Genomic DNA, 15,649 nt, shown 5'->3' with positions numbered 1-15,649 from the left:
GATTATTTCCATGAAGCTTTAAGGACAGTGAAATTACAAAAGGTATTCATACTTACCGCTGTGAACCACTTCCCATATTCTGGCATTCTACTGCTGTAAAATAAGACCAAGGTGAAGTTGCTTAGAGCCGAAAGCAGCTAAGGAATGGACTGCTAGAGGTCCCGAGGCAAGGACCTCTGAGAGAGAGTGAGGATGTTTTGGCTTCATAATCTTGGATGCTTATAGCAGATGTGAAGTGATAGTATTCAAATAATCACTGCTCTCACATACGCTAGCAGAAAGTGTGATCCCTCTGCTTGTGTTGAGTCCTGAAAACTATAGGTCTCTAATGCATTTTTAAAAAGTGCACAGGAAGCCTATAGCTGGACAACTAGAAACTTAGATAAAAATGTGTGCATATTATACTCATACATAGACGTAAAAGATGTGTGTGTATGTGTATCTATATCTCTTCACGCATCTACTTGCTTATATGTGTGCGTATGTATATATATTAGCAGTATATCTCAGTTCTACCTCATCACTAGGCATTTGCAATTAGTGGAATTGCTTGCAATTTTATAAAACATCTTTGAAACACCTTTGAGGATAAGGCACTTTGAAAACAAAGAGAAACTTTTCATCAATGCAGAAACAAATTGGAGTGATGTTCATGGTCTTTCATGTAGATTTAAGTCTTACGGTATCCACAGATGGGCTGAGGAAACTTTGGATAGTTTTCACAAAATATTGTTGGTCTTGAACAAAAAACAGGATAAACTGTTCAGTACATTTCTCATTATTTTAGTGATGAAATTAAGGTTCAGCCCAGTCAACTGAGAGAATCTGTAGAAGGAAATGGAAGAATCTATGAAGAGCAAAGACTGTTAGAAGAAAGTTTTACTATTCACCTGGGTAAGTAAACTTGATACCAAAACCAAACATAGTAACAGATGCTAATAAATAATGTATCTAAGCCAGGTATTGTTTACTGTATTTAACCATAAATGTGTATAATATATAGTTTGTTATTGTTTTGTATTTGTTCCTTACATATGTAAGAAAAGTACAGTACGATATAAACGGTAACAATATCTAGCTACCTGAAATATAATTAATAGAAAACATTCTAGAAGCAAGTTTTTGTCCACTCTAGCAAGGCGACAAGTGTAAAAAAGCACACTAACATCAAAACACATAGCAGTTAAAAATAATATTTTAACTTTTCTTACATTTGATAAGAAAATGTAGGTGTTGAATTCAATTCCCATGATAACAGAAAAATAGATGCTTAAAGTTTTTACTTTTTGTTCATGCAGTAGAGACTTCTTACACTGTCTGTTTTGACTGCATTAGTATTTCATCCATAGCCTTATAATAGGGAACAAGGCTCATTTCGGGTATAGATAAGCCTTGCTTTCTGACAGTATGTGAAAAGAGTTAAAATGCAATATTATTTTGTAAATTGCTGATTTGTATGTAAAACCAAATCGATGCTTAAGAACTTTATTTGAGTATTGTTGATTATATTTCCCTTATAGATCTTTTTCACAAAACTTAGGGGAGCACTTTCATCCCTTGCATTTTAATAACAAGCCTGAGTTTCCTCTTTTGCTGTATGTATTAAAATAATTTATATTCCTTACAGGAGCTCAGTTGAAGACCATGCATAACTTGCGATTACTGAGAGCTGATATGCTGGATTTCTGTAAACACAAGCGTAATCATCGAAGTGGAGTAAAACTTCACAGACTTCAAACTGCAATGTCTCTCTATTCAGCTTCTCTCTGTGGCCTGGTTTTATTGGTAGATAACCGTATCAGTTCATACAGCGGCATCAAAAGAGGTGAGTTCTCTAATGGGGCATGTAATGTCAGTGAAAACAAATGTCACTTAAAAACTTGCTGTCCTCTCTCACAAAAAATATTCCCTGTAAAATTTATTGGAGATCCTGATGTTTTGGACGTGATATTGCAAAAAGGTAACAAATGCAAAAAGAGAGATAGATAAGGATAGGGGGCAGAGTTGTGCTCTAATATGTTATCTCTCTCATCTCTTTTTTAGGTTTCGTGTTTGAGTAAGGAAAGTGTTAGAGTGAATATTTCAATGTTGGTTTCCCTGCCTTAGATTGACTTACTATCAAGCAGGGACTTCTCCAATGTCAGCTTAGCATACTGAAACCTATTTGTAAAAGCAAAAATGAAATATGCTAAGATTTTAAATTCATAAGTAAATGTGTGAAAATACCATGTATTTAGATATCTGCAGCACTATGAATTCCATTAAAAATGAACAATAGGAATGTTACTTGCCTGCTCCTGGAAAGCTTGATTAGTAGCTGTTTTGCATGTATGTCTTTTGAATAACTGGACACTATGATGAAGGTATTTTGTATCAAGGTTAACCAAAGAAACATGTTTGTTCCTGTTCCAATTTTGGTAACCAAGGCTTTCTCTGAACCACATTATTGACTTTCCCACCTTCCTTTTGAAGTTTAATACCAAAATATTTACACTTGAAACTTGTCATTATTCTAGCGTGCTGTGAATAAATAGACTATGGTCGTTGATTTTATCTGAAAACAGTGTGGAATCAGGCTTGTAGCACGAAGGAAAGAGAAGTGTACCAGTAAAAACTGCAGTTGCATTTGTTTATGGTTTCCAAGTTGCTTAATTCTGACAATATTATTTTGTACTTGTACTCATTTTCGGATACTATTTTTTCCACTGCTTAAATACTTTAAATTAATAACAAATAGAGAAGTTTTTTTTAATACTAAATCTAAGGGAAGGTGGACATTTAAGTAATACCGTTAAATACAAAATTGCATCTTCTAGCCACCAGTTAGGTCTTCTAGCCACAGTAGAGGGGAAAATAAGGGACTGTATCACAATCTGTAAAATATAATCCTCAATTTTTATTTCTTTGCGTTCCAAAGGGACTTTGGTGAACTTAACTGTGGACACATTCCACAGCTGTCTGCACCGCTATTCTTTTTAAAAATGTTGCAGAAGTGAATGTGTAAATAAAGGCAAAGTAGGAGGAAACCCCATTCAGCTCAAGTGGTAGTTCAGTGCTTATCTGACCTAGTTGGATATATTACTTTAAACAATCAGTGAATATCCGGTTGTACTGAGACCCAAACCACTATAGGCAGCAACTGAGGTTTGGGCACATTTCTTTTAAATCCACTCTGTGGTGAGAGTGGTAGCTTCTGGCAGAAAAATAGTAATAAACACCTTTGAGAGGAGACTTTGCTCTTAAATTGTTAAAGCTGTTTGTTGTAAAAGCATTAACCAGAAATAATTCTCCTTCTGGAAAGGCTGTTTAAGAAACAAATACGCTGCAGAGTTCAAAGGTTCATAAAACTGCTATGTAGAAGACCTTTAAATAATACATTGATGCGATTGTTTAAATACTGAGGTAGAAGATTGTGCAGTCTAAACTTCTGGGTTGCAGAACTGCAGAAAGAATTTTCTGCTTCCATTTTAAAGCTGGGGAAAAAATACAAACCTCATTGTCTTTATTTTGTGATGGGTTAGAAGCTCCCTCAAACCTCTATGAGACTTTCAAAGGTAGTTGGAGTAAATGAGCTTCATGTGAGCACGCTGTTCGTCCAAGCATTTTACATTGTTTTGAGCAACAACGATCACTCAGCAAGCACTAGAGGAGAGCGGCTCCAGTCATACGAAGTCCTGCAATGTTCTTGGTTGACCTTGTTTGTTTAGCTCTATCCTGAGGAAGCTTAAGAATGTGCTTAATTTAGCGTATTTTGTTTGTTCTGTTGCAATGTTTTGATGTTGGATCTTTGGTAAATCTGTGACCCAAAAATGGTTCCATTTGTCTCAAAATCCAGGATGTATGAGGTATTTGCAAGACGGAAAACCATGACTGCAGTGTTTTCTGTATTTCTTACAATGTGTAAATGGCAACTAGAAAAATATACCTTTGAAATCAGATTTGGACTTATCTCTAGAAAACAGCCTTGAACAGAAAGTTGAACTTACGCAGGAAATTTCAACATGCTCATTTCATTCAGAATGTTTTTTCTGTGCTAGATGAATAGTTTTTTTGTATACTTTATGCATTGCCTAGCTCAGGTGTCTTATATTAGGACTTTGTAGGGCTACTGTGATTCAGGCTTTGAGTAGGGGTAGCATACTCAGGCAAATGATAAACTAAAATTTAAGTAAAATTTTAATTTAAATACAAAAGATGTTTCAGTTGTATGTCTCAAATAGTGTCATGTGATCTTTTTTTATGTTGATACACACAGAAGACACAATCTTTTGGAGCTGCTTCTTCCCTTGGTTTTGGACACCAGAATTTAATAAAGCCTTTTGGAAATAGAATTTATGGTGGAGACTTTATGTAGAACAATAAAATACATTAAGATTTTTCTCTCTACCCTGCCTGTTCCTGTCTCAGCCTCTTCACAGGAGTAGGTGGTAGTCTCCAAATAGGCACCAATCAGAGCACACTAATAACTTTAAGGAGGATTAGAGCAGGTACCTCAAAACAAGAAGTAAGCCGCAATTGCTCCTTGCTAATTGCTTGTTTTGGCTCCTGTTGACTTGCTTCGAGAGGTGGCTGGACACTAGGATAAGTAGCTTAGAATACCAGTCACAGAGGCAGTGTGTTATGATCCTAATTACCAGTATAATATTTCCAAGTCTGACACAATACTTGCATATCAGGAAAAGGAACTTGCAGCTCTTTCTAGCTGATGCCACTTTTCTTTAGTTTTCAGATCAGTGTTTTGAGAACTAAAAGGAAGGATCTGTAATTCCTGCATTCCAGATACACTGTTGATTAATTTTGTTAATAGCTCTCATTTTTCAAAACAAACTGGAGTGCTGTGTGGCTGTTGGAAGTATCTATTAGGTATGTTTTAGTAAAGTATCACAGATTAAAGGACTGCTAGAAATAAGACGTCATTTTTAAAGCACAATTACATGTAATGCACATATATTGTTGCTGTTATTTTGGGGGGTTTTGGTCTGGGTGTCTTTGAAGAGCAACAGCGCTCAATGCTTCCCCTGCTCTCCCCCCCCCCCCCCCCCAAGCAATTAATCTCTTTCAAAAAAACTGTTTTGTCTCTGCCATAATTTTTTTAGAACGTATAGGAGTACAGCTGGGCTTTGGCTGGTTTTGGGGGGTTTGCCTTTGTAACTGGCCTTGCTTGAACAGTAGAGCAAAATTATGTAATGTTACTAAGCACAGCCTTATGACATGGATTTTAATTTTTTTTTTTTTTAATTCTAGATTTTGCAACTGTTTGCCAAGAATGCACAGATTTCCATTTTCCTGGAATTCAAGAACAGCTTGAAATTGTCCAGAAGGTTGTACTTAAGGCCAGAGCACAGCGTAGCAGTAAGTCAAAAAGACATCATGGTCAGTGACAACCAAAATTACTTTCCTTGAAATAGAATAGTGGTCAGCTGAATGTTTATGGTTACGGGCGAGTTAATTTCACGCTTCTTCAGTTACCTGATCTATAAAATGGAATGTTCTTGCTTATTGATAAACTGAGAAGTCTGCATGAAATTCTCTCTTCATAGGCAGTATGTTCACATGATGCATTTGCTGCCATAACAGACATACCTTACCAAAAAAAATTAAAAAAAAGTGTGATGCATTAGGTTGTGATCACGCTTTAACAGCATGGGAAGTGTATGGGGCCACTGTGCTTTCCTCTGCAGTTTAAACTGTGTTGTAGCAACACAGACTTTATCTGAAATGACTTTTTATTTCTATTTAAATGTAAAGCTTTAAAAATTGCAGAAGGAGTTATGACTTTTTCCTTCCTTATAAGTGAATAATAAATTGACTAGAAGTGTATACTCTTTAGTGCTGACCAAATCCTTGTGAATGGTTTACTTTGCAGTTATATTTACAAATGGCTGTGAAATTTTCTAACCACATGGTGTTAAGGCAGTACTTGTACATCATGAAACTCTGTTTTTCTTGCAGAGAGCTACTTATGTGGTTTAAATATGTCAGTAACATGAATAGATTCATAAGAGTGCATAGAGAAACAAGTTTTCATAGGAACCCGTATATTGCTGTAGTCTTGAGGAAAATACTGAAAGCTGGTTTATACTGCTGATTTATGTAAAACTCTAAAATTTGTCTTGTAACACTGGGAACAAATTTGTTTTAAATAGTTACATTATTTAAAAAGGAATAGCAAGGTACTCTGTAGTTGTGGGGACAATTTGGAAAGTCTAGTGTTATGCTTGAGAATATTGTGTTTTCTTTTGTCCAGATGAAGAGGTATCATAGGATGATTAAATAAGAATGATTTGAGATAGGATTCAGTTCCATGTCTGTTGCTCTCTTTAAAAACAATTCCTGGCCATCCCCATGCTTTTTGGGGACTCTGTGATAACTTTATGGTAAAAATTCAAGCCCGTTATTATCTCAGTACATTAAACTTCCATGCCAAAGCATTAATTAAAGATAATATGGTTAATATTTATGCTATGTATTTATGTACAGAAAACAAAAGTAGTGGAAATGAAGATAAGTTAAAGAATATTGAACGAAACCAGTCAAATATTTTGCCGGGTAAGTTCTGTTGCATCTCCCACCTCTTCTTAAAGCAAATTGTGTTTTATAGATGCACAGTTTTAGCTCTAAAGTCAGAACATAAATCATAAACTAAACCCGAGTTGACCTCAATCAGAGGAGAAGGATGTTCTTGTGGCTAAGGCAGAGAACTGGGTGTCAGGACATCTGGTTTCTATCCCCAGCTTTGGCACTGCATCATGTGACTTGGGGCAAATCACTGAACTTCTCTATGCCTAAAATTTCTTTTCAGAATTTGAGGGTGAAAAAAAGATCTCTTGAGCATCTTGGGAAAAGGTGAAACTTAAATACTAGCAACTAATTTTATTTTTTAAAATAATTATATATATATATGTCACTGTTGTGATACAGGAAAGCATTTTAGAATGTATTTTTTAGCTTTGAGAATGTACAAATCCATTCCTCTCAAAGAGGAAGTATCTTCTGTATGTATTGTGATTTTTAGTAAGGAAAGCTACTGTGGAATTTGAAGATGGCAGTTGGAAGGGGAAGGAGTTAAATCCATACAACCCATGGATGACTAAGGGGGCTGCTTAAAATTGCTTTCATGATTGTCTTTAGATCTCGTTAGTATAAGTGGATTATAAATCATCTTGGGTCCTTAATGGTTAAATTCTGATGAATCTTGCTGCAGTGGTTTATGTATTGTTACTCTTAGATGGTCATTGCTGGGGATCGCTGCCTCCTTAGCAGTCATCAGAAAAGAGTACATACCCATTCTTCAGCTGTCCCAGTACAAAGGTAGTATCTTAACTCCAATGACCAGCGAAAATAGGTTTGAAGAAACATGTTTTATCTGTTGACTGAAATAGTAGAGGGTATTGCATACCTGCTTTATGTTGACTGTCCTATAGACTTTTGACCTCCAGCAGAAAGGTGAGGTGGAGAGACCTGCCTTTCACTGCCCATTACTCTTTCTCTACCTTTGATAAATGAATACCAAGTCTAAAAATACCCCCAACAAGGTGTCTTGGTAACTTTTTGAGAACAACTCTGTAACTAATCTTCCCATTATTATTAATTATTTTAAATTCTAGTTATCACTGATACCTTTGCCTTCCAGTACATATCTCAGTTGTTATGTAACCCCCTATCTTTTTCCACAGACTTTTTGCATCCTTTATTTTAACCCATCCATTTTTGGTATTTCCGCCTCCCACATCTGTCTGCAGTTCCGTGCTTACATTATATATTTTGAGTATTACAGCTGCTCTGTTTTTGTTTTTCTGCTTCATGTTATATATAGATCATATCCGCCAGTACTGGCACTGTTATGTCTTATGACACCAGGTGTCACCAATCAAAGCAGGGAAGTGAGTGTAGGATGAATTTAAAAAAAAAAAAAAAAAAAAAAGATATTCCAAGAGATTTTAGATCAGTTGGTTTCTGACTTTTTTTTTAACATCCCTATATATGTGTTCTCATCTCTGTTGTATATTTGTATTTGCCTTTTGTCTTAACTGACCCTATCCTTATATTGCCTAACAATTGTATTTCAGTACAGATCACTACGATGATATCTTGTCTTCTTGCTTTATATTATTCTGTAGGAGAATTCTACATTACGCGCCATTCAAATCTCTCCGAAATTCATGTTGCTTTTCACCTCTGTGTGGATGATAATGTAAGGTCCGGTAACATAACTGCTCGGGATCCTGCAATCATGGGACTCAGAAACATTCTCAAAGTTTGCTGCACACACGACATTACTACCATTAGTATTCCGCTCCTGTTGGTGCATGATATGTCAGAAGTAAGTAAACGTAAAGATTTGTTTTGTTTTCATCTTCTAGGATGCAACAAAAGTGATATTTGCAAAGGGTATGTTACATGCTGGTTTAAGGCCAATGGGAGAGTTTATTCTAGTCACAGGCCCCTGCCATGTCATTGTGCTGGCTCTCATATCTATGTGGTGACCCAGATTAAGGATTAAGGTTAAAAACACTTCATCCAGCTGAATCACTTTGGCTTTTTTATTCCCAGCCCACATTTTGGACACTTCACTTCCTTGACGCAACTCACTGCACAGTTGCACAAGTACTAATGAAAGGTGGGACCTCATGCCTGGAAGTCTTCTGGCAACAGCTCTTGCTTAGAAGCTATGCCTTCGGAGTCACCGATGCAATAGTGATACCAGATCCCAAGTTTTAATTGTTGCTAGTTAGAAAACCTTAAAACTAAGTTTTATGAGCAGCAGAACTATCAAAGTCTGGCTTAGAGTTCTGTATACCATAAACACTACCTCAGCCCTATGTAGCAGCAACCAAATTTCACATTTGTTCTGAACTGTCTCCTTCGCTGCCTAATGACTTGCATCCTTATTTTCTGTTCCTGTTTCTTCTCTAAGTCCCCCAAATACCAGCTGGGCAAGAAGTAGCATATTGCTGAAGCTCTTAGCACACTTGGATTGACGTACTTAATGTGCTGAGCTTTTGTATTCTCTTCTTCAGTAGGACGCTAATGGATAGAGCTTGTCTCTTACTCAGCTGTAATTTTTCACAGTGCATAGTAGTTTAATACCACTGACAACTACTTTCCTCTGTCACATCTGGCTCACAAGATACTAGCAGAGAAGAAAAGTTGGGGGGGGGGGCAGGGAGAGAACCAGTGGACAGGCAGTACAGCCATACGCCTCACTTGCTTAGGAGGTGAAAAGTCTGTAAACTTGAAGAAATGAGAAGAGAAAGATAATGCTGCCATTACTTGCATGGATAATTATAGTCTGTTGTGGTTTTTTTTTTAAATAACCCTTTGATTTTTCACGTGGAAATATCAACACTGCCTTTCTTTCTTTGAAAGTAACAGACTCATAGCAAGATAAAGGCTCACCAGTGGATTACCTTTAACAGTGACAGGTTTTTTAAACAGAATTTGATTGGAACACAGTGTTCCAATCTGCTTTTGCAAGATCAGGGTCTATTCTTGTGAAAGTGCAAGCAATGCAAAGGTTAAAAATGTCCAATAATGAAGTTTCTGAAGGATATACTTCCATACATAAAAGTAGACTTTTAGAAACAGGTGATACTATTTCAGAAATTTTTCATATCTAGTATCAGGACTGTTCTGGGGCACAAATGCAGTGATCAACTTGCAGGACAGCAGCCTGGGTTACTCATGAGATCCAGTTGCTGTATTTCATAAATTTATTGACCTTGTTTCCTAAACATGTTGCCATCTGACTATATTCTTTTAAACCTTGTTAGTTATAGCTTTCATTTGTGCATTTGTATTTTAAAATACAAATAAACAGAAGACCAGGTGTTCGATGTGCTTTGAGACTGTGTTGTTACTTGCACGTTGAAACTGAAGAACTATCTTCTTCTCTAGTGCTGGATTCTTAAAAGGTCCTGGTAAAACAATTTACTTTTTATATTAAGTTTTCAGTCTTTGTGGAGTAAGCAGAAAGTGACCTGTATGATAAGTGTATGTTTAGCCAAAACTGCATTGTGTGAATTGCATTAGCAGCATTGTTTATTACAGTGCTTTGCAGCTGGCTGACCTAATTTGAAACACACACAGATGTAACTTGTTTTGAGGGAAAAGTGAATAATAACAGATTTCTGAAAGTTAAGCTGAACTTGGTGCCTTCAGCAGCCCCTGTTTTGAATCTGTGTTTACCACCTACATAAAAACATTTTTGTAAAGTGGTTAACCAGGAGCACAGCTGCAGAGACGTTTGCATGCTTCACTGTGACAGGCAGTCATCAGGAGTTCTCTGTGCTTTTCCCAAAGGTTTTCTTCTTTTATGGGTGGAAGAGTGATGTTTATAACCTCACAGAAGTAATAAGGGTATCAATCAAAATGAAGCCATTAAATTTCATTATTATTGGACCTTCATATGAAGCTAATTTTTTACATGAAAAAAATTCTATGAAAAAGTGAAATGAAAAAAAAAATTTCTATGAAAAGATCTCTATGAAAAATTTAGGAGTCCTGTTTTCCTTAGTTTTTCTTATGTCGAGAAAAACAAAACCAGATTTCTTTATTCTGATCATTAATTTAAATGAAGAAATCGGGTTTGATACTTGAGAAAGGCAAAAGCAGACAAGTTCAAATTCAGGACAACTGAGGCATTATTGTCTGATCGCTTTTCTGAATGTGATATTAACTGATGCATAAACTGGGGAATGAAATGGTTCTAATAGCATGGCACTGATAAAAATTCTGGAACTGGCACAATTCCTCGGTGGCTCAAACATAGGAGCTGTTGGTGCTGTCCTCACAGCAACACTAAGAAAAACTTGACCCTTCAGGGATCTCAGGCAGCTGCCGCCATTACCATAAGTTAAGATAGAAATGTTTTGAGGGAAAAAGTAGAAATAAAGGGAGTATAAACTGTGTGATGAGATAGGTTATTGGTGGGTGTGTTAACCTCAAATATTTCTCATCTGAGTTTTTTGCCTTTAAATGTATAGCTGCTGATACAGCATTTAGGATTTGCATAGATATACTTTGAGTAAACATCTTGCTAATTCTTAATTTACTAAAATTAACCATTGAAATTTGTTTTGAACCTTTGTCCCACAAGATATTTATGGACTTGAGTGTTTTCATTACCTGATTATGACATTGTTCTGTGAGAGCACAAGCCCTTAGCTTTGTACAAGCTGCAGCCCTATGTGGTGAGTCTGTCACAAATTTGTTTCAGTAAAAAGGTTTGCAGCGTGTCTTTCTAATTAGTGAATTTGGCCTTTTGTTTTTTTATTAAACAGATTAAATCTTAATTTTACAACAAATCATTGCATCCTAAAAAGGAGTGAGGTATGGTCTCTGCTAGTGAACAAAACCAAAAGTCCCAGGTAGTTTTTTACCTGCTTGAATGTTATTAACCAAAATTCACTATAGGAGATGGGCTGTTTGCCTTTCTTCCTGTCCCCTGCACTGTGTTTTGCATTGGTACTTAGCAAATCCTTCATAATTTCCACAACTGTTACTTAGTTTACATATAGAGAAAAATCCTGATAACGTGGCAAAATCATGAGAACTTAAATTTTTAAAGATGGGTTAGAATTGAATCATGACTGTGTCACATTTCAGTTCTTGTGGCTTTGCATGCAGTGACATTCTGGATTCAACCTGTTATTTCCCTGGGTGCCCACGAGATTTAACATCTATTTGCTTCTGAAATAGTCCAAGGAATAGTGTCACATCCTGCTGTTTTGATCAGTCCTTTTATGGCTTAGTTCCCTTTATTGATTACACAAGGTACTCTTGAGTTACCTTCAGAGCAACAGGACCTTTCCTTTTACACACTTGTTTTTTACCCAAACCAAAACAGTGATCAAAACTAACAATAAACGCCTACATTACTTGTGACAGAAAGCACACATAGGCAGAGAAATTATAACAAACATCAAATATTTCTTCCAGAAAGCTTAGAAATGAAAAAAAAAATGTTGTCCAGCATTGTCCTAGATGACTAATGTGTTGTATACGCTAAAAGCAGCATCTATTGATGCAGTGATTTACATAATGAAAGAAAGTTTTCAGAAGAGTAATTTCTAGCTTATGCTGGTTTTAATGTACTATGTATTTTGGGGTTGGTGGGAGATACTCCCATCTAAGTATGAACTTTGGCTTTCAGTAGTTATTTAATGCAGCCACGTTCAGTACACTGTTTCAGTGTTATCAGTTGGCATTATCAGATAACCTTGCTTCTCAAATAACGTTTTTAAATCCTGAAATTAAGGTCTTGGAAAACGACAGATTGTAGTGTTTGGCATTGCAAAAGAAAGGCTGGCTTTACTGAATAGAAAATTATGTAAAGTGTAAATTTGAAAAGGTATATAGAGTGACACGTTTGTTTCCCTGTCTACATACCTGTAATCAAACTAGAAAGTGCTCATTGTGATGTTGAAGAGTACATCAGAACAAATAGGTACTGTTTTCTTTCTGACAGTAATTCTGTCTTTGACTAGGAAGATCTCTGACTACATCTTGATGTATTTCACTTCGTAGCGTACAGCCAAAGAATCTTTAAAGTACTAAAGCATTTACACTGTTACTTAAATTATTTAGCCCAGTGCTTGTAGCCGTGTCATCTTAAGATATCTTAAAGCAGTGTGGTTTTCATATCCCATCTTGGTATTTAACTTTAGATAAGAATTTGCTATCTGTTTATATCTTGAAACTCCACCATCAGATGAAGATGAATTTTGTTTGTTTTAACTCAACATAAATACACCTTTAGGGGAGAAGGGCTTTTTCTGGTTCCAGTATTAGAGAGAAGGTTTTACTGAAGACGTTGGGTATGCCAATAAACCTTAAACAGAATCATCAAGAATAACTAGGAATCATCAGTTATTGCTGTTAAGATGTGGTCAGGAGCCTGTCTTTGGCTAGCTGAACCACAAATATGGCAGTTATGCATTGCATATTATATATATATTATATATATAATTATATATTATTATATATTGCATTATTATTATATATTGCATATTATATTATATACCACCTGCCTAGAATACTCTGGAAAATGGAATCCCTCTTTGTGGCCTGTAATGCTGCTTGAATACCTGATGGGAAAATGTGGTTCTGTGGCAAAAACATATTACTTTTAATAACATCCCTGCTACTCTTGTTGGTTAGATCAATTGGGCATTGAGACTTTCCATTTATTAATTTTTAGGAAATGACCATTCCATGGTGCTTGAAGAGGGCAGAGCTTGTGTTCAAGTGCGTCAAAGGTATGTTAGTGAATGCTTAAGCTAGTTGTTTTTTGCATTGCATTTGGTGACATTCAGCCTTAGCTCAGGCTGTATGTTTTACCCCCCAAAAAAGGTGTTTTTCAATAACTTATCATTTGTTAAAACATCAAACAGGGAAAGAAAAAGCTCCTCTTGCTGCTTTGAGCAATCTCTGAAAGAGGACAAGAGCTGGTGGTTCTCTACAGTATAATTTCCAGTGTCTTTTTTTATTTTGATTGCCTCAAACAATGAGGCTAGTTTATACACTAATTCATCTCATTGCTGGAAAGTCCTCATGACTCAACTTGTGTTTCTGTCTTTCCAAGTGGTATTATTTGCTGCATTCTTGTGTGTTATACTTAAATACTTGAACCAGTCATTTAGAGTATTTAAAATGTTAGTAGTGTTAATGTTCTTTCTACCACCTGCTTGAGGAACCTCTTCCTACTTACTGTTACCTTTAGTAATTCACAGTGGAATACGATCCACATAGCTACTTCCATTAAACAAGTATTTTTCTGAGTATCTTTATTTGCTACTAGTGTGTTCCTGTGGACCTTGTAGTTCATTTGTAAGGAAATGCTAGCATAAAAATGCTGTATCGTAACTTGAGCAGTAACGGAGTGCTGAGCTTTTTCCACATAAGTAAGTTCAGGTAGTTTCTCTTGCTGCCAGATTGTCAGTGTACTTTTGGCAACAGGCTTGTACTCATTCACATGCATGGGATCACGTCGGAGCTGAAGGAAAGAGCTATTTCTCAATGAAAGCAAGCCATTGAAAGAACTTATAACACACACATTTGGAGAAACCTCTCACTTCTGTTGGCTAGCACTCTGCTGTACAGTAGGACTGTTTATTCTGCTCTTCAAGGGTATATTGGGTTTCTCCATAACTCCTCTTTAGATTTTCCAGTTAAAGCAAATTTCAGTCCGGAGATGGCCACGTCTGATTTAAATGTGATTAATGACATCCCTAGTTAAGGCAGTTAAAACCCTAACTGTATGTGGAAACTCCCTCACTGCTTGATAATGGTGTAATTGACAGTGAAAATTGCATAGGTACCGTATGTAGTGTGAATGCTGGTTTTTAGGTTTCATGATGGAAATGGCCTCGTGGGATGGAGGAATTTCTCGGACTGTTCAATTCTTGGTACCACAGGTAGGTTAAACCAAGTGTATATGTAATGTAGTAGACTGTTGAACAAGTTGTTAAATGTCAACAGATCTAGTTTTGATTTCTTTGCTATGCCCTGCTCTTTTTGTGTGAGCTTAAATTTATCACTGTGCTTTTGGTCCCTTGCCTATAAAACAGGTATAAGAGGGGGGTATATTTTTTGATATCCTGTAGTATCTTCTGAGGATGCTAAAATTTCAAACTAGGAAGTCCATCTTTACAAACAGTTAATATATCACCTTTGAAGAAGGTATTTGATATTATTTACTCTGAAGACATGAACTAACCTTGCATTACATAAGTTTAGGTATTTGTTAGTCATATTGTTTAATAATATGCACTGTTTAATAATATGCACTGAATTCAGTCATGTTTCTGCAAAGTCATTAATGACTCTAGGTATTTGAAGTCAATTGTAATTAAGATTCTGGAATGATTTAATTTGGAGTTCTAGCTGATCTTCAGAAAGTTTTCCAAAAGTGACCAGCACTAAGTTTTATTTGTTCTAAAAAGCGGTCCTGGGAGTAACATAAAAATAAGACTTATATTAGGAAAGAAATAATGTGTATTTCTTGACAAAGGGGTAAACAGCTGGGCAAGGAGGAGGCCCGGAATAAACTAAGTAGTGAAGTTGAATCTAATTCCGGAATTCAGAGAGCTGGAGTCCTATAGTTAACAAACAGCACTGTCCTGCTTATGCTAGGCAGAAACAATCAACTACTGGAACTTTTTACCTGCTGGAAACAGGTATGCCACATAAATATACAAACAGTATTTTTAGGTCAATATTTTCCTTTTGATTAATTAAGTGGAGTTTATAACACATAGTTTGAAAATTATCTTCATGGTCTTCTGAAAAACAGCAATTCTCTTAAATGCCAAGAAACAAAGTTGAGAGAGACTTAATTCTTCCAAACTACAGCAAAAAGCCAAAGTTTACCGGTGTATTTTTTTATTATTTTCTTCCAGACAATTTCTGAGGAAATGTTTTACCAACTGAGTAATATGCTTCCACAAATCTTTAGAGTATCCTCTACATTGACTCTGACATCTAAGCACTGAATTTTGTGCAGGAGTAAGGTATATCCTGTTGACAAAGAATGGGATTACAGAGATTCTGGAATGGAATGACTGTTTTCTGAGGGATAATGACCCTAAAGTGGTATTTGTTGCAATTTCAAGAATCATGTTATAATAAAAGATAAATGCTGCCTGTA

At 36.0% G+C, this 15,649-nt stretch overlaps 1 protein-coding gene across 5 annotated transcripts in view; it reads left to right on the top strand.

The window, feature by feature from the left end:
* Window positions 1-15,649, top strand: part of FERRY3 (FERRY endosomal RAB5 effector complex subunit 3) — a 22,395-nt gene extending 6,746 nt beyond the window's left edge. For 2 of the 5 annotated variants that reach the window (XM_064462408.1, XM_064462391.1), the window contains 8 exons: window positions 788-894; window positions 1,628-1,825; window positions 5,245-5,373; window positions 6,481-6,549; window positions 8,121-8,323; window positions 13,202-13,259; window positions 14,350-14,417; window positions 15,402-15,649. In XM_064462408.1, the coding sequence (XP_064318478.1) occupies window positions 788-894; window positions 1,628-1,825; window positions 5,245-5,373; window positions 6,481-6,549; window positions 8,121-8,323; window positions 13,202-13,259; window positions 14,350-14,417; window positions 15,402-15,494 (925 nt within the window). In that variant the 3' untranslated portion in view covers window positions 15,495-15,649. Of the gene's footprint in view, window positions 1-787; window positions 895-1,627; window positions 1,826-5,244; window positions 5,374-6,480; window positions 6,550-7,228; window positions 7,312-8,120; window positions 8,324-13,201; window positions 13,260-14,349; window positions 14,418-15,401 lie in introns of those variants that run through there. The other 3 variants (XM_064462401.1, XR_010374712.1, XR_010374711.1) reach the window with 3 other exon arrangements.

Source organism: Phalacrocorax carbo, chromosome 1 (genome assembly GCF_963921805.1).
Source record: "Phalacrocorax carbo chromosome 1, bPhaCar2.1, whole genome shotgun sequence".
Taxonomy (NCBI): domain Eukaryota; kingdom Metazoa; phylum Chordata; class Aves; order Suliformes; family Phalacrocoracidae; genus Phalacrocorax; species Phalacrocorax carbo.
The sequence above is the reverse complement of the archived record's forward strand: the minus strand, read 5'-3'. Positions and strand labels throughout refer to the sequence as shown.